The sequence below is a fragment of the Cryptococcus neoformans genome, chromosome 5 (genome assembly GCF_000149385.1).
Source record: "Cryptococcus neoformans var. neoformans B-3501A chromosome 5, whole genome shotgun sequence".
NCBI lineage: Eukaryota > Fungi > Basidiomycota > Tremellomycetes > Tremellales > Cryptococcaceae > Cryptococcus > Cryptococcus deneoformans.
In genome coordinates, this window is record NC_009181.1 from 1,122,970 (window position 1) to 1,135,580 (window position 12,611).

At 47.4% G+C, this 12,611-nt stretch overlaps 7 protein-coding genes across 8 annotated transcripts; 4 read left to right on the top strand and 3 right to left on the bottom strand.

The window, feature by feature from the left end:
- Positions 1-463: 463 nt before the first annotated feature.
- Positions 464-1,826, top strand: CNBE4180 (hypothetical protein; the record flags this gene model as incomplete). The annotated part of the gene is made up of 4 exons (XM_770051.1): positions 464-772; positions 826-1,320; positions 1,370-1,482; positions 1,547-1,826. 4 exons carry the CDS (start codon positions 464-466, stop codon positions 1,824-1,826), a joined length of 1,197 nt encoding a protein of 398 aa, XP_775144.1.
- Positions 1,827-2,019: 193 nt separating this feature from the next.
- On the bottom strand, positions 2,020-3,326 carry CNBE4190 (hypothetical protein; the record flags this gene model as incomplete). Its single annotated transcript, XM_770052.1, has 3 exons — positions 2,020-2,645; positions 2,701-2,862; positions 2,912-3,326. 3 exons carry the CDS (start codon positions 3,324-3,326, stop codon positions 2,020-2,022), a joined length of 1,203 nt encoding a protein of 400 aa, XP_775145.1.
- Positions 3,327-3,873: 547 nt separating this feature from the next.
- Positions 3,874-4,838, bottom strand: CNBE4200 (hypothetical protein; the record flags this gene model as incomplete). The annotated part of the gene is made up of 8 exons (XM_770053.1): positions 3,874-3,918; positions 3,979-4,008; positions 4,061-4,234; positions 4,283-4,304; positions 4,360-4,418; positions 4,490-4,604; positions 4,670-4,686; positions 4,752-4,838. The coding sequence occupies 8 exons, from the start codon at positions 4,836-4,838 to the stop codon at positions 3,874-3,876; spliced, it is 549 nt and encodes a 182-aa protein (XP_775146.1).
- Positions 4,839-5,793: 955 nt separating this feature from the next.
- CNBE4210 (hypothetical protein) lies at positions 5,794-6,741 on the top strand (the record flags this gene model as incomplete). The annotated part of the gene is made up of 5 exons (XM_770054.1): positions 5,794-5,838; positions 5,896-6,273; positions 6,337-6,483; positions 6,536-6,664; positions 6,718-6,741. The coding sequence occupies 5 exons, from the start codon at positions 5,794-5,796 to the stop codon at positions 6,739-6,741; spliced, it is 723 nt and encodes a 240-aa protein (XP_775147.1).
- Positions 6,742-7,707: 966 nt separating this feature from the next.
- CNBE4220 (hypothetical protein) lies at positions 7,708-9,745 on the top strand (the record flags this gene model as incomplete). Its single annotated transcript, XM_770055.1, has 3 exons — positions 7,708-7,939; positions 7,988-8,953; positions 9,027-9,745. The coding sequence occupies 3 exons, from the start codon at positions 7,708-7,710 to the stop codon at positions 9,743-9,745; spliced, it is 1,917 nt and encodes a 638-aa protein (XP_775148.1).
- A 631-nt stretch (positions 9,746-10,376) lies between these two features.
- Positions 10,377-11,466, top strand: CNBE4230 (hypothetical protein; the record flags this gene model as incomplete). Of its 2 annotated transcripts, XM_770057.1 has the most annotated exons (6): positions 10,377-10,410; positions 10,477-10,602; positions 10,758-10,888; positions 10,974-11,084; positions 11,163-11,190; positions 11,402-11,466. In XM_770057.1, the coding sequence occupies 6 exons, from the start codon at positions 10,377-10,379 to the stop codon at positions 11,464-11,466; spliced, it is 495 nt and encodes a 164-aa protein (XP_775150.1). The 2 variants fall into 2 exon arrangements, with proteins under 2 accessions (XP_775150.1, XP_775149.1); XM_770056.1 differs by lacking the exon at positions 11,402-11,466 and having other exon boundaries at positions 11,163-11,237.
- Positions 11,467-11,673: 207 nt separating this feature from the next.
- On the bottom strand, positions 11,674-12,314 carry CNBE4240 (hypothetical protein; the record flags this gene model as incomplete). The annotated part of the gene is made up of 5 exons (XM_770058.1): positions 11,674-11,806; positions 11,863-11,929; positions 11,985-12,087; positions 12,142-12,231; positions 12,288-12,314. 5 exons carry the CDS (start codon positions 12,312-12,314, stop codon positions 11,674-11,676), a joined length of 420 nt encoding a protein of 139 aa, XP_775151.1.
- Positions 12,315-12,611: the final 297 nt, after the last annotated feature.

Sequence of the window (12,611 nt, forward strand, 5' to 3'; positions counted from 1 at the left end):
GGCCGAATCCTTAAGCGGAGTCTGCCGCCAACTCCGTACAACGAAAAGAAGAAGAGAGAGCGGGATAAAATGGGAATAAAACTGCAGCATGAAATTGCGTGCCTCCACTTTCTTGGTCCACTTTCTGGGCGGGGACCGTATTATGACGACGCTCAACGGTACCAAACAGCTCCTTCATAGAGCTTAAACTGTGTGGAATGTCTCCAAGATCTGCCGGTTCACCGTATAGTACTTGCTCTTGGTAGGAGTACGAATTCAAGGCCCAGATGTAATCATCTGCTATCTCAAACCCGGTGGTGCAGCCAAGAACTTGTCAGGTGATAGTCAGTATGTGAGAGGATCTCTAACGTCACTAGGATGCATTTCCCACGTCCAATGAGGGGTTTATATACTCTTGCCACCGTGATAAATTCCTGTTCTCTTACCAGCTTCTTTTATCTTTATTCCCAACCACCTATCCAACATGGAGTTTCTCACGTCTTCGCAAGAAATCAATAAACCCAAACAGCTGTACCCCTGCCTCGCGGTGATCGACATTAATTCTTCTTCTGACGTTAGATCCCGACGTCTTTCTGCCGGATCTTTTGGATCTGACAAGGACGAAGGTAATGTACTCACCAGAGTTATCTCTGGGGGAGGGAGGAGAAAGAGTTCCTTTGGAGAGACCGGGGGTGGCGGTGGGGGGCGTAGACTTAGTTTCGGGGGAAAGAAAGATGACGATGCTAAGGTTGAGGGAAAGTGGTACTGGAGGGTACAAGCAGGAGTAAACGAGGTGAGAACTATCTGCTACAATACATAACGTCTACCTACTAACAATCAAATTAGACTCACATAGTTCTCCTTCCCCTTACCCAACCTTCCAACCCGCTCCTCACGACCCGACCTGCACCCCTCTCTACCGCTATCCCTTCGCACGCCACTCATGAGGCATCTACCCACCCTAATGAGTCAGCTATCGCTGAGAACGAGGGGGATAAAAATGAATCGGGATTTGCTTCTCGAATGAAGAACATGTTCCGACGTGCTTCCTCCTCTGTTAAGGAACGTCCCTCCGCTCCATCTGCCTCGGAGACTACTTCGGGCGGACCTGATATTGGAGGTGAACGAGTGACCGACCAGACGGAAAGGGGAGAGATGCTCCCTAGTGCTAAAGGAAATGTTGAAGGAGCTACCAATTTGAACAGCAATGCTGAGCTGGGATGGCCTGGAATCATCAATAATGAGAAGCTGGCCGCGATTCTGATACCCCTTTCTTCCGTCGGGAAGAAAGTGGGTTTGGGTGGAGGTAAGAAAGCGGAAGCCAGCTGGGTAACTGTCCAGGTTTGTCACTTGCTTCTTTACTAGTGATAAGATGCTAAACTTTCTTTAGGTCACCTCCAGCACTCAATCGATGGAGCCCATTGGAACTAGCAGGTTCGACCCTACTCCCAAGTCGGGTTTTATCAAATTTGAATTTGACAAAGGCTGGCTCGGAGCCAAGGGGTGGGTCTCAGTTCTCAACCGAAGCCGTTCTGGTATATCCACAGCTGACGACTCTCTCTTTTAGAGAGGCAGAGGTCCTTCACCATTACATCACTACCGCCGTCGCAGCTGCTCCTGCACCAATTGAGCGTACCGCGCCCAACCCATCTTCCTTCCAGCTGGGTGGTCAACAGGCAGCCTCGGGGGCTACCCAGCAAGCGCAGCCATCTGACCCTCTGTTCTCTGGGTCACCTTTCGCCAACACTGGCGCCGCTGGGGAGACTGCAGAGAGGCCCTTGATTGATGAAGCGATTGCGCCTGATGTAAGCGCCACAAGCAGTCGAAAGGTTGCCGGGGTTTATTGAGAGCGCACCTCAATGTGATTGTTTCTCGACTTTCTGATGATGGGGGTAACGTCCTGTAATAATTAATGTCGTGTGAAAGTGTAATAGCAGTAGTCGAGAAGCTTTATGACGCGTTAATAGTACTGCACAAATTGACTAACATACTCAATAAATACTTATGCAACTTCTTTTACCCTATTATTATCTATCACTTTTACTCTCCCTTGATCAGGCTCTCGAGGCTGATCTCTTTGCCGTCACTCTTCAGCATCGCCTCGACGACGCTGAGATCCCAGAGAGCACCTCTAGGCTCACCAAAGTTCTCCTCCTTGTTTTCTCTTCCTTCCTTGACAGCCTGCACAGCGTTCACAAACATTTCGATCTCGACTTCCACACCCACTTGCCTGGTGGTGATCGTCTTCTTTTCCAAGCCGCTTCCTTCGGCAGGAATAAGAGTAGTGATAAACTGCCTATCGAAAGTTTGCTCAACCGTGAGAACGCCATTGAGCAATGTGACAACAAAACCGTTGGATGTTCGACCCTCGGGAGGCATGTCGGGCTTGGCAAAGCTAAATGTGATTTGACCCCTAGGAGTAGACTGGCCAGGCTGCGAAGTTAGATCCTTTTCGGTGTGAACAGCGCTGTCCAACTTTGACTTAGGGCCGTTGGGAGGGATGGTAGCGGAGGGAATGGGGAGAGCGATGGCTTGGACAGTGTCGTGCGGTAGAAGATGAGTTCGGTGAAGGGAGGCAAAACCAATGAAAGAAGCTGGAAGAGCAGCGGGAGGGAGTACAGTACGGAGAAGAGCCGCCCAATGGACACCACCATCCAGAAGGAAACCTGCCAAAATCTTAGGGTTTGAACATTTGGATCGTCAGTACTGAATGTGACTTACCGCCCTGATAGTCAGGAATAGTACGCCATCCAGTGGCATGGTACTTGGACCCATCCTCGACGTATGAGGTAAACTTCAAGTCCCAGAAAAGGACAGGACCAAGTTCAGGTGTCTTTGCGAGGATGTCTCCAGCAAATCGGAGAGCGGGCTCATGGGCGTAGTCTATATTTCTGTCAGTCGGTAAACTTATGGATGATAAATGTAAACTTACTTTCGGCAACCCTCCAGATTAAGCCCTTGGGCTTGTAATCCCTCTCATACTCCTCTATCAATTCCATAGCCTCCTTGACATCCCTTGCCAAAGGCTTTTCGCTCAACACATGCTTCCCAGCTTTCCATGCCTTCCTGACAAGGTCAGGCTGTTTGGTGATGGGCAACACGAAGAGAACCGCATCAATCTCCTTGTTTGCCAAGACAGCCTCGAGGCCATCGTCACCATACAAGAGCTGAGGAGAAGGTGCGCCTACAGAGGTGTACTTGTCATGCAAGGTCTGAGCAGAAGACTCTGAGCGAGACCAGATGGTGTGGAGGACGAGAGTTCTGAATCGAGCAAGGGAGAGGAGAGCCGGGACGTAAGAGGCCTGGGCGAAAACGCCTGAGCCAAGGAGAGCGACGTTGATGGACATTGTGATACTTGAAGCAGTCAGTAAAAAAGGCTATTTTACTGTGCAAGAGATGTTGTGGATATGGCGGAAAAAAGAAATTCAATAATAGTAACGTGATGGTTAATCTCTGATCGTAACTGCCGGAAAGGCCGCGGACTCATAAATAAAGCTCGTTCGGTAACGAGTCGTCTGAATTCCGGATAACAGCGGCAACCGCTTGACATCATCATTTTATTGCTCTTGTACAAGACACGTCAGTGAAAGATGGAAGGAACTCTTCACAGTCCATGAATGCATGGCAAGTATTGCGGATGTCTGGATAATAGGGCTTGAGGTATCTCTGGGATAATGCATAACAGCAAAGTGGATCGAAGACGAGACCAACGGTTGGATAAGGTATACAACTCCGCAGCCGCAAACCCCCAATTTGGTCAGTATTTCCTAGAGAGGTCTGATGTATGATACAACATTGCATTACCTCTGTATTTGGAAAGCAATTTTGGGACGCTGTACTACGGAAGCACATATTAACGCGACTAATATAAGAAAGCGTTGACAAAATCAATCATCAATGGGCGCGTTGTGTGAGCCAGGCAAGGACAATATCAAGGTTCTTCGTAACCAGGTCAGCGCCGGGATATAGGGGCAGGATAGAAAGTGAAGGATAGCTTACATGCTTTGTTTTATTACTAGTTGAGTAGCACTATCCCACACATTCAGCGACTACTCCAGACGAACATGCTGGTCGAACTCACAGATACAGCTCTGCCCCCTATCTCTCCTAATCGCATTTCCTTAATCAAGTCATCAACTCCCATAGCTCCATGAAGATCGTTCTTGTTCGCCAGGACTAATAAAGGTACTGAAGCAAGTGCCGGAATGTTTAATAGGGCGTGAAGCTCAGATGTCGCTGTTGGTATGGAGTGGTGCTAATTGAAGTCAGTAAATGTGTCCATTGGAGAGTATCGGACCCATACATCAGCAGCATCTACCACGTAACTATCAGTATGGGTCAGCTTTGAAGTCCTCGGAGACTTGAGTTCATTTCACTCACATGATAGCATCGGCTCCTCTGCAATATCGATCCCACATCCCTCTAAACTTTGGTTGTCCCTATTTACCATATCAATTAAGGTGCACTCTACTTGAAGGAGCTTTTCCGGCCATATAGGTAGTAGACTTACAGCTACATCCCAGATCTTCATGGTTACATTGCCTTTCCGTACCTGGCGAAGATTGAAGGCCACCGTTGGGACAACGTCTTCAGACCATTGGTCGGAACCCAAAACATTGACTAATCTGTAATGTGAGTGCGTCAGTGGACCATTGTGGAAGCTGGAGGTCCCAAATATCAAAAGACGAACGATGTCTTCCCGCTTGCCTATATTAGAATGAGCATGGGCATCAGCGCTCGTATGTCTGGCGGCATGGCTCCTAGTAACTTACCTGTAATCCCACTATTGTGACTTCCAGATGCTTGGCAAAGAACAAAGACAGGAACCAGTTGAAAATCCCGTTGAATATAGACGCCATGTTGTTTATGCTGTCAGAGCTGAACAATGAGTTACTGCAAGGCAACGTAACGTGTCCTGTATCTTCGATCCACAAGGTGGAATGCTAACGTTTGATATGGGTGCTGGCTGTGGGTGGGTATTTTTGTCACAGCCCTCACTGAGGAGCTGTTCCACTTGAGGATTGATGAGGTAAGAAGAAAGTTGGGGCGAAGCACAGCAAAAGGAAGATTCTTTGGTGGTTGATGTTGTGGTCGATCGATCACCTAATAGCCGGCGGAGGTTCGAGCGGCGGTGATGTTGTTATTTATATACAGCGCGCACGAATGACAAAAGTATCATAACAACTCATAAGATGAATATTCACTTATCGTGCAACAAGTTCCTGTTCGTATAACGGCTAGTATGCTCGCTTGTCACTGGAGGATTCAGTTCCACAGCGTCCGCGGGAGATCGGAGTTCGATTCTCCGACAGGAAGTTTCTTTTTGCTTTTTCTCTGCTCCCTTCTCAGTTCAGTGCCGAAGAGAATTAATTGGAAGGTTTACGAGTCGCGGAGACGAATTTGAAATTTTATGAGGTGAATTTGCAATACCATTACCTTTTTGTGCTAATTGGAGGCTAATGACTAATTAAACACAGATTTCGTCCCACTAAAAAGTTTGATGGTGGCATAGGCGGGATAGGAAAGAAGGTTAAAGGCAGCTTTCTATACACCTTTTTCTATTCCCCACTTTCTTATCCTTTTTCTAATCCATCCATTCAAGTGGAGGTCGTCCATCAACAATAACTTTGAACAACGTAAGTCATTCTTCCGTACATCCTCATCCATACAACATTTCTCCCTCATATCACTTTCTTTTGCTGACCTTCCTCATGCTTTTTTCTTCCCTTACTATCCACACCCGTTCGCCGTCGACGCGTTGTTTATCCGTTCCTACACGGGTTACGCCATGTTTAGACACGTTACATACACAAAATGTCTGCTCCTAGCTGGGAAGAAATGGAAGCCAAGCGAATCGAGGTAAGCGCGCATCGTCTACTTTTGCAAAAACTACGGTGTTCATCTTTGAATAAACAGATGATCCAGTCTCTTCGCGAAGTCTCTTCTGCCATGACGCGCTGCGTCCATGTCATTGAAGAGTACACCTCCCTCTCTCCCGTCAATCTCTCCAAGCCTGATCTCCTCCAACCTCTTACTGCCGGTGGCCCTCTTGCCGTCGCTCTTGCCTCTGGATTGGCTGATGCCGGTGTCGGAGGTACTGGTAAGAAGGAGCGTAAGAAGAAGGAAAAGAAGATCAGGGACCCCAACGCCCCCAAGAGGCCTCCTAGTGCCTACATCTTGTTCCAGAACGAAGTTCGTGATGACATTAGGACCTCAAACCCTGGAATGCCTTACAAGGATGTGTTGCAAATAATCTCTCAGAGGTGGAAAGAGTTGCCTGATAGCGAGAAGAAGGTAAGTTGATTGTATGGATTTGGTAATTAAGAAAGTCTGGGCTGTCGCTGATGATTCGTCTAGATTTTCGAGGACGCCTATGCCGCCGCGCACAACAACTTCCGAGCTGAAGAGCAGGCCTATGCCAAGAAGGATGCCGTCGAGGTGGACCCTGTTCTTATGGAATCTTCCGACGACTCTTCTGACGATGACTCCTCCGAAGGGGGCTCTGTAAGCTCGTCTCGCTGTCTTTGACTAAAGTATATGCTCATCGTAGATGCAGACTCCCGCTGCTCCTATCCCTGCTCCTACTCTTGCGGCCGCTGAGAAGAATAAAAAGGACAAGAAGAGGAAGACCAAGGAGGAGGAAGCTGCTGTGAACGCCGTGCTGGGTGAGAACAAAGACAAGAAGGTTAGTTATCAATAACTGAAAAGTGTATTGTATGTGCTGACACCGCGCTGCAGAAGAAGAAGAAGAGCAAGGACTAAGTATAGTCCCCACGTCTTGTTTCGATGGTGGAGTTTCAAGGTTATTCGATTGGTCTAGGGCCTTTTATATAGAGATAGTTGTCAATAGCCTATTTGGGCTTGATTTTTTCGGTTACATAACAATTAATTAGATGATGATACCATCCCCATGTATAGAGCTGACATGGCTCCATGTAACCAGACTTGGAGGCCGAAAGGATTGTTGACAAACAAGAAATCAGGCACCTGTGAGCGATGCGTCGGGTGGTTTGTTTAGTGCATGTGCTCCGTACTCAGAGTATGAGGGGGATGACCAGAAAGAGTCAGTAAGGTTACCGGGTGTGGCGTGATGATATATACAAGATATGGCGATTATATGCATTATCACGTCCGGCATACCTGTTGTAGGGCATTAAGTTGCGTCCAAGGAAGCGATGATATGGAAAGCGGTGAGCGTGAATTGGAGGCGGTGCCTATCGGCACTCGCCTGGGTTCGCCAAAATAGTGGCATGTCCTATTCCTTGCGTTGGCTCTTGTTCCCGCCTTCGTTCTCGGCCACCGATTCTTTTCTCTTTCTTTTCGGCCACGGACTCTTTCTCCATTCTGCCGTATCTCTTTCGCTTCTATCCCATCTACACAGTCGCCGCCACTGCGACTATTATCACACGCCAGGGCGAATCACAAAGGACGGATATACAACGGACGCACTATTGCACTTCGCACAACAACCCTCTTTTCGCACGCGCGCTGCCATCGCACACTTGACCACTCATTGCATTCTTCAGAACCGCACATTGCGCGTCTAGTAGAGGTACTTGTTTCAAGTCGTATATGTTGGAGGAGGTGGGGAATTCATCAACTCATCTTTAAAGTGTGTCGGTAGACATCTCTGGATCATCTGGTATGTCCATCGTACAGTTGAACATGTCCTGGTGAACTGATTTCCTTGGAAACTTCTTCTTCTGACAGATATATTTATCATACATAATGGCTCTTCGTTTCCGAAATGCCACACCAGGTACAATCCTCTGCCTTGCAGCAACCATCCTGCTCGCAATTGTCTCCTTCAACACTCCTTTACTCAAGAGCCTCTACTTTTTGTCGGCGACATTCTCATCAGGATCGTATGAAGGGACGATGCAGTTGGGAACACTCGGATTCTGTGTGACATTAAATGATGCCACAAATTGTACTGGTCCGACAGTTGGGTATGAGTTTGGTGAGTGAATTAAAGGTAGATGAGCCCATATACTGAGACGATATCAAGATCCCAACACTGTTTTCGGCATCTCCTCTTTTGACATCCCTGAAGCAATCACCAAATATCTCACTTACGTTCTCATCCTTCACGTTGTCGCTCTCGGTTTCGCCGCTATTGCCATGATCGTTGCCATTTTCGCCCATTCGCCTACTTTTCCCCTCATGTGTCTCTCAATCTGGATGGCTGGGATCGCCTCGACTATTACCCTTATTGCCCTTATATTTGATCTCGCAATGTTCTACATTGCCAAGTCAAGGATAGACAGTGTGGACGGAGCGTCGGCGGAGATCGGAATATCAGTGTGGTTAACGCTAGCCGCATGGCTAGTATTGGCAATTGGTGGATGTTTCTTCGGTATCGGCAACTGCTGCGGTTCTTGCCGAGAAGAGCGAGAGACTGGAGACCCTCGAAGGAAATATGACAAAGATGATAGGGAGGAAGAAGATTACAAGATGCGGATGATGGCCATTGACAATGAACGGCGGAGAAAGCAAGCCCAAGAGCAAGATCTTCCTAGTTTCCAGGAACTTTCGCCCCTCAAAGACGAGGAGGAAGACAAATATCTTATTGAACCCCAGCGAGATCAACAAGATTTGGCGAGGAATGGGAGTGTGGTACAAGGTGTAGGAGTTGGGTATGGGAGGAGGAACAACAGAACACCGGTCAACGAATACTCGCAGCAACCAGGCGCATTTGCATGGGGTCAGCCTAGAGGGTATCAGACCCTGCAGAACATCCAAGCGCCCCCAAGGGCCGCTAGAAGATTATCAGATGCAACTAGCGCAGGAGACTTTGTTGGTATCGGAGCTGGAGGAGCAGGTGTTGATGTTCCGCCCGTGCCCCCTTTAACCCAGCACCAGTCATCGCAACAAGGTTATGGTCAAGGTTATTATGGTGAGAATCAGTATAATGAGCAGCCCGGACAGTACGGACAAAGCTACGCGGAGCAAAATCAGTATGGAAACAATCAAAGTACGTGGCAAAGCCATTCTCCTTATCATTATCACGTATAATCCAAGATCAAGGCTGACAAAATGTGCAATAGACTATAACGACCCCTACGCCTCTCAACAGCAACAAACCCCTTACGATCCCTATACCCAAACGACCTACAACAATGAACCTTATACCTCTTCCAACATCTCCACGTATTCTGCTACTCCCGCGCCTGTGGCAATGCCTACCCCAGCACCTACACGATCCCCTCCTCAGTCAGTTCCTATCACCCAACCAATGCAATCTTCAAATCCCAACCCTTACAATTACGCCACCGTAGGATCATCAGAATCGTATGATCCAGGACCTCGTGTGACCCAAGCAGACCCTTATGACGCTTACGATGATGGGCTTGGAGCTATCGGGATGGCTGCTACGTCCGGTATGGGCAGGCATGCGCGAGACTATACCGGACAGACGTTTGCGTCTAGTTCTAGTTATCCACCGCAGCAGCAAGCACAAGGTTCATCAGGAAGTAGAGGGATCCAAGAACCTCGACCGCGACATCTGGTGAACCAGAATAATTCTTCTCTCTTGGCTTCCCCCGTCTCAACGACGTCGCCGATCGATCATACGAGAAATGAAATCATCGGGCAACCTATGATGATACCGAGCGGTAGCGGGTTTGGAAGTACGAATGCAGCAGCAGGGGGGTATGCGGATGATTTGTTGGATGTGAATGGGTCCAGTAATAGGCCGCCAAGTTATTCGGCTGGTGATTATGCGGTGCAAAATACGGCTGTGCCGGAGAAGAGCTCGTACAATTGAGCGAAAAATGAATAGGATATACGTCTGAGACGTTTAGAAGGGATAAGGAAGAAGGAAGGAAGGAAGGAAGGAAGGAGGAAGGAAGAAGAACGACTGGCAGTACGTACGTAGTCTGGACCTCTTGTGTGTGGTTTGTTATTGTCATTTTTGTATGCTCGAATCACGATATCAACTAGAATCTTTTGGACGGACATTACGATGGTTATATAACGATAGTTTATATATCTGGGTCATGCATAGCATTTCTTGATTTTTCTGATGAGTTCTTTAGCATTTGAGTACATCATCAATGGACTCTACTGCGTGGCAGTGGCATGATATAGGTGGTGTAAACATGAAAGCACTCATTACGTAACACCAGGCCATTGCAACAACGTAATGGGCCAGAACCCAGAACCCAGAACGCGCTCGCTGTCAGCACGCACGAGAGATTGTTCTTCGCTGTCCATAGTGATAGCCATCGTAATTCACTTTCCTATCACCAACCTGTGAATCTCACTTTTGGCGTTCATAAACAAGTATCAACACACTTTGCCAATACAATAGTCTCAGTCGTCACAGTCGGAAAAGGTCGCGGGACCGCTTTGGCAATTTACATCGAACGACATTCAAGCAAATCCACTTCAGCAAAATGCTCAACTATGTCATGCTCGTCTCTCGACAGGGTGCGTCTCTTCTATTTTCATACAAGTGCCGTATATTATCTATGACTGACTGTCTTGCCGTACTAGGAAAAGTAAGACTTGCAAAATGGTTCCAAACCCTTCCAACCAAGACGAAGAATAAGATTGTAAAGGATGTCACTCAGCTTGTACTTGCTAGGCGAACGAGAATGTGCAACTTTTTGGAATACAAAGGTGAGCCAGCTATGATCCTCTTAGGGAATTGCTTGTCCCTTTTGGTGCCATGATACGAGCTCCACGAGTTCCTCAACCCATTGCGACGGGACGGAGATGAGAAGATGACGGGGAGCAAACGAATTGCGCAAAGGAGCTAACGAATATCCATGCAGACACCAAAGTTATCTACAGACGTTATGCGAGCTTATTCTTCATCACTTCTATTTCACCGGGTGATAACGAGTTGATTACTTTGGAAATTATACATCGTTACGTGGAAGTCTTGGATCGATATTTCGGTAATGTGCGTTCATCCTACCTTCCCATCCCTACTTTAAAATCCTAAGCGTCTCTGCCATTGGCTGACGTTTAAGCTTGCGCTGGTGTAGGTGTGTGAATTGGATTTAATCTTCAACTTTCAGAAAGCCTATGCCGTCCTTGACGAGCTTATCATTGCTGGAGAAATACAAGAATCGTCCAAGAAAACTGTACTCAAAATTGTGCGTCTTTAATTTTATCTGTCTGTTATGAGAAGCAAAGAAGACGATGGCTGATGGGATAATGGCTATCTCGGACAGGTTGCGCAATCTGATGCTATTGAAGAGGGTGAGTCGTTGCGCGAGAGTATGAAGCAAAGTGGTTTGTCGTTTTGAGATGCAAGGCCACCAGAAAGGGAAGGAAGGTTGTATGGTCAATGTTGTTACCAGAAGTTCTTCGAAAGACAAGATGGGAAGGCAGGGGCTAGGATGGGATTGAGGGGTGTACAGAGGTATAGATGCTGACGAGATTTGCTCCTTATCTGCCACCGCTTTTGCAGCTGAAGTAGCTGAAGACTCATTGGCGCGATTGGGTAGCTTGGCAAGAGGCGGGCAAGTTGGATAGACCGACTTGGGGTGGAAATCAGACAGAGCATGTTGAGCTAGAGGACCTGTAGGATTCGTTTGGGGCTTTGTATATGTACGAGATGCCAAAAGAGTAATTATTCATACCGTCCGTAAGAGGTTACAGGAGTATATCTACATCTATTTCATATCGAACAGATTGGAAGTACATGTCCATTAGATGACAATCAGTAGGCAAGGTTGAGGATTATACAGTCTGTATAATGATGGTCAGTACTCGGTTCAGTATCTCATTCGTACATACATCATCATCATATTTCCATGATGTAAGCTTTGGGTTCGCGGGAGCATTCCTCACATATCGTTGATCCCCTTCGGGCCTGTCATACATAGTTAGCCCCAGCAAACGCCCTGAACCACTCAAAAGCCGGCTTACCTGACTTTAGACTTATTCGATGCAAGCATAGATTGCATGGTGATGCAGATTGAAACGGCGTTAAGGACTAAACAAGGGGCGCCTTAGTTTGTGCAGTACAAAGCAACGGGGATATGGCTTACCTGGAGACCAATCATTACCCAATATGGAAGCACAGATGTGTCCGTTGGAATATATATGGGGATGAATAGGTGCTTGCCACATATCATCTACCACAAAAGTTACCTATTGCTATACTTTAGCAATTCCATTACATCTTTGGGCCAAATACTTCATGACATACTTGTGGCACCTCAATAGGATACCGATCTTCAAATTTGATCCTAAGAGCGAATTGCTCGCCCTACAGCGTGCCGTCAGTGGTCTACACTAAATTTACATTACGCATTGGAACCTGCTTTGTAGATCGTCTCATCTCCAAGTACCGCGATAGTGAAGATCCATTCTTCCATGCTATCCGCGCTCAAAAGAGATATACCTGGAGGCGTACCCTTGCTCTCAATATCGCCGAGTTCCTTCACTGAAAGAAGATTAGTTGATGCTGAACGAATGGAGAGACGATCGTACTGAGGCGTTTTGTTGCTAAACGAAGGCCCGGCATGGCGTATGGGGTATATCAATTACAATCAGAAGACATACAGCAATATAACAATGATCGACACACTCGAGACACACTGGCTTTTGCACGCCAAGTTGCACGCAGTAGTTCATCGGCCACCTCGTCGCTGCTGGCTGGCTCGGCCCGAAAG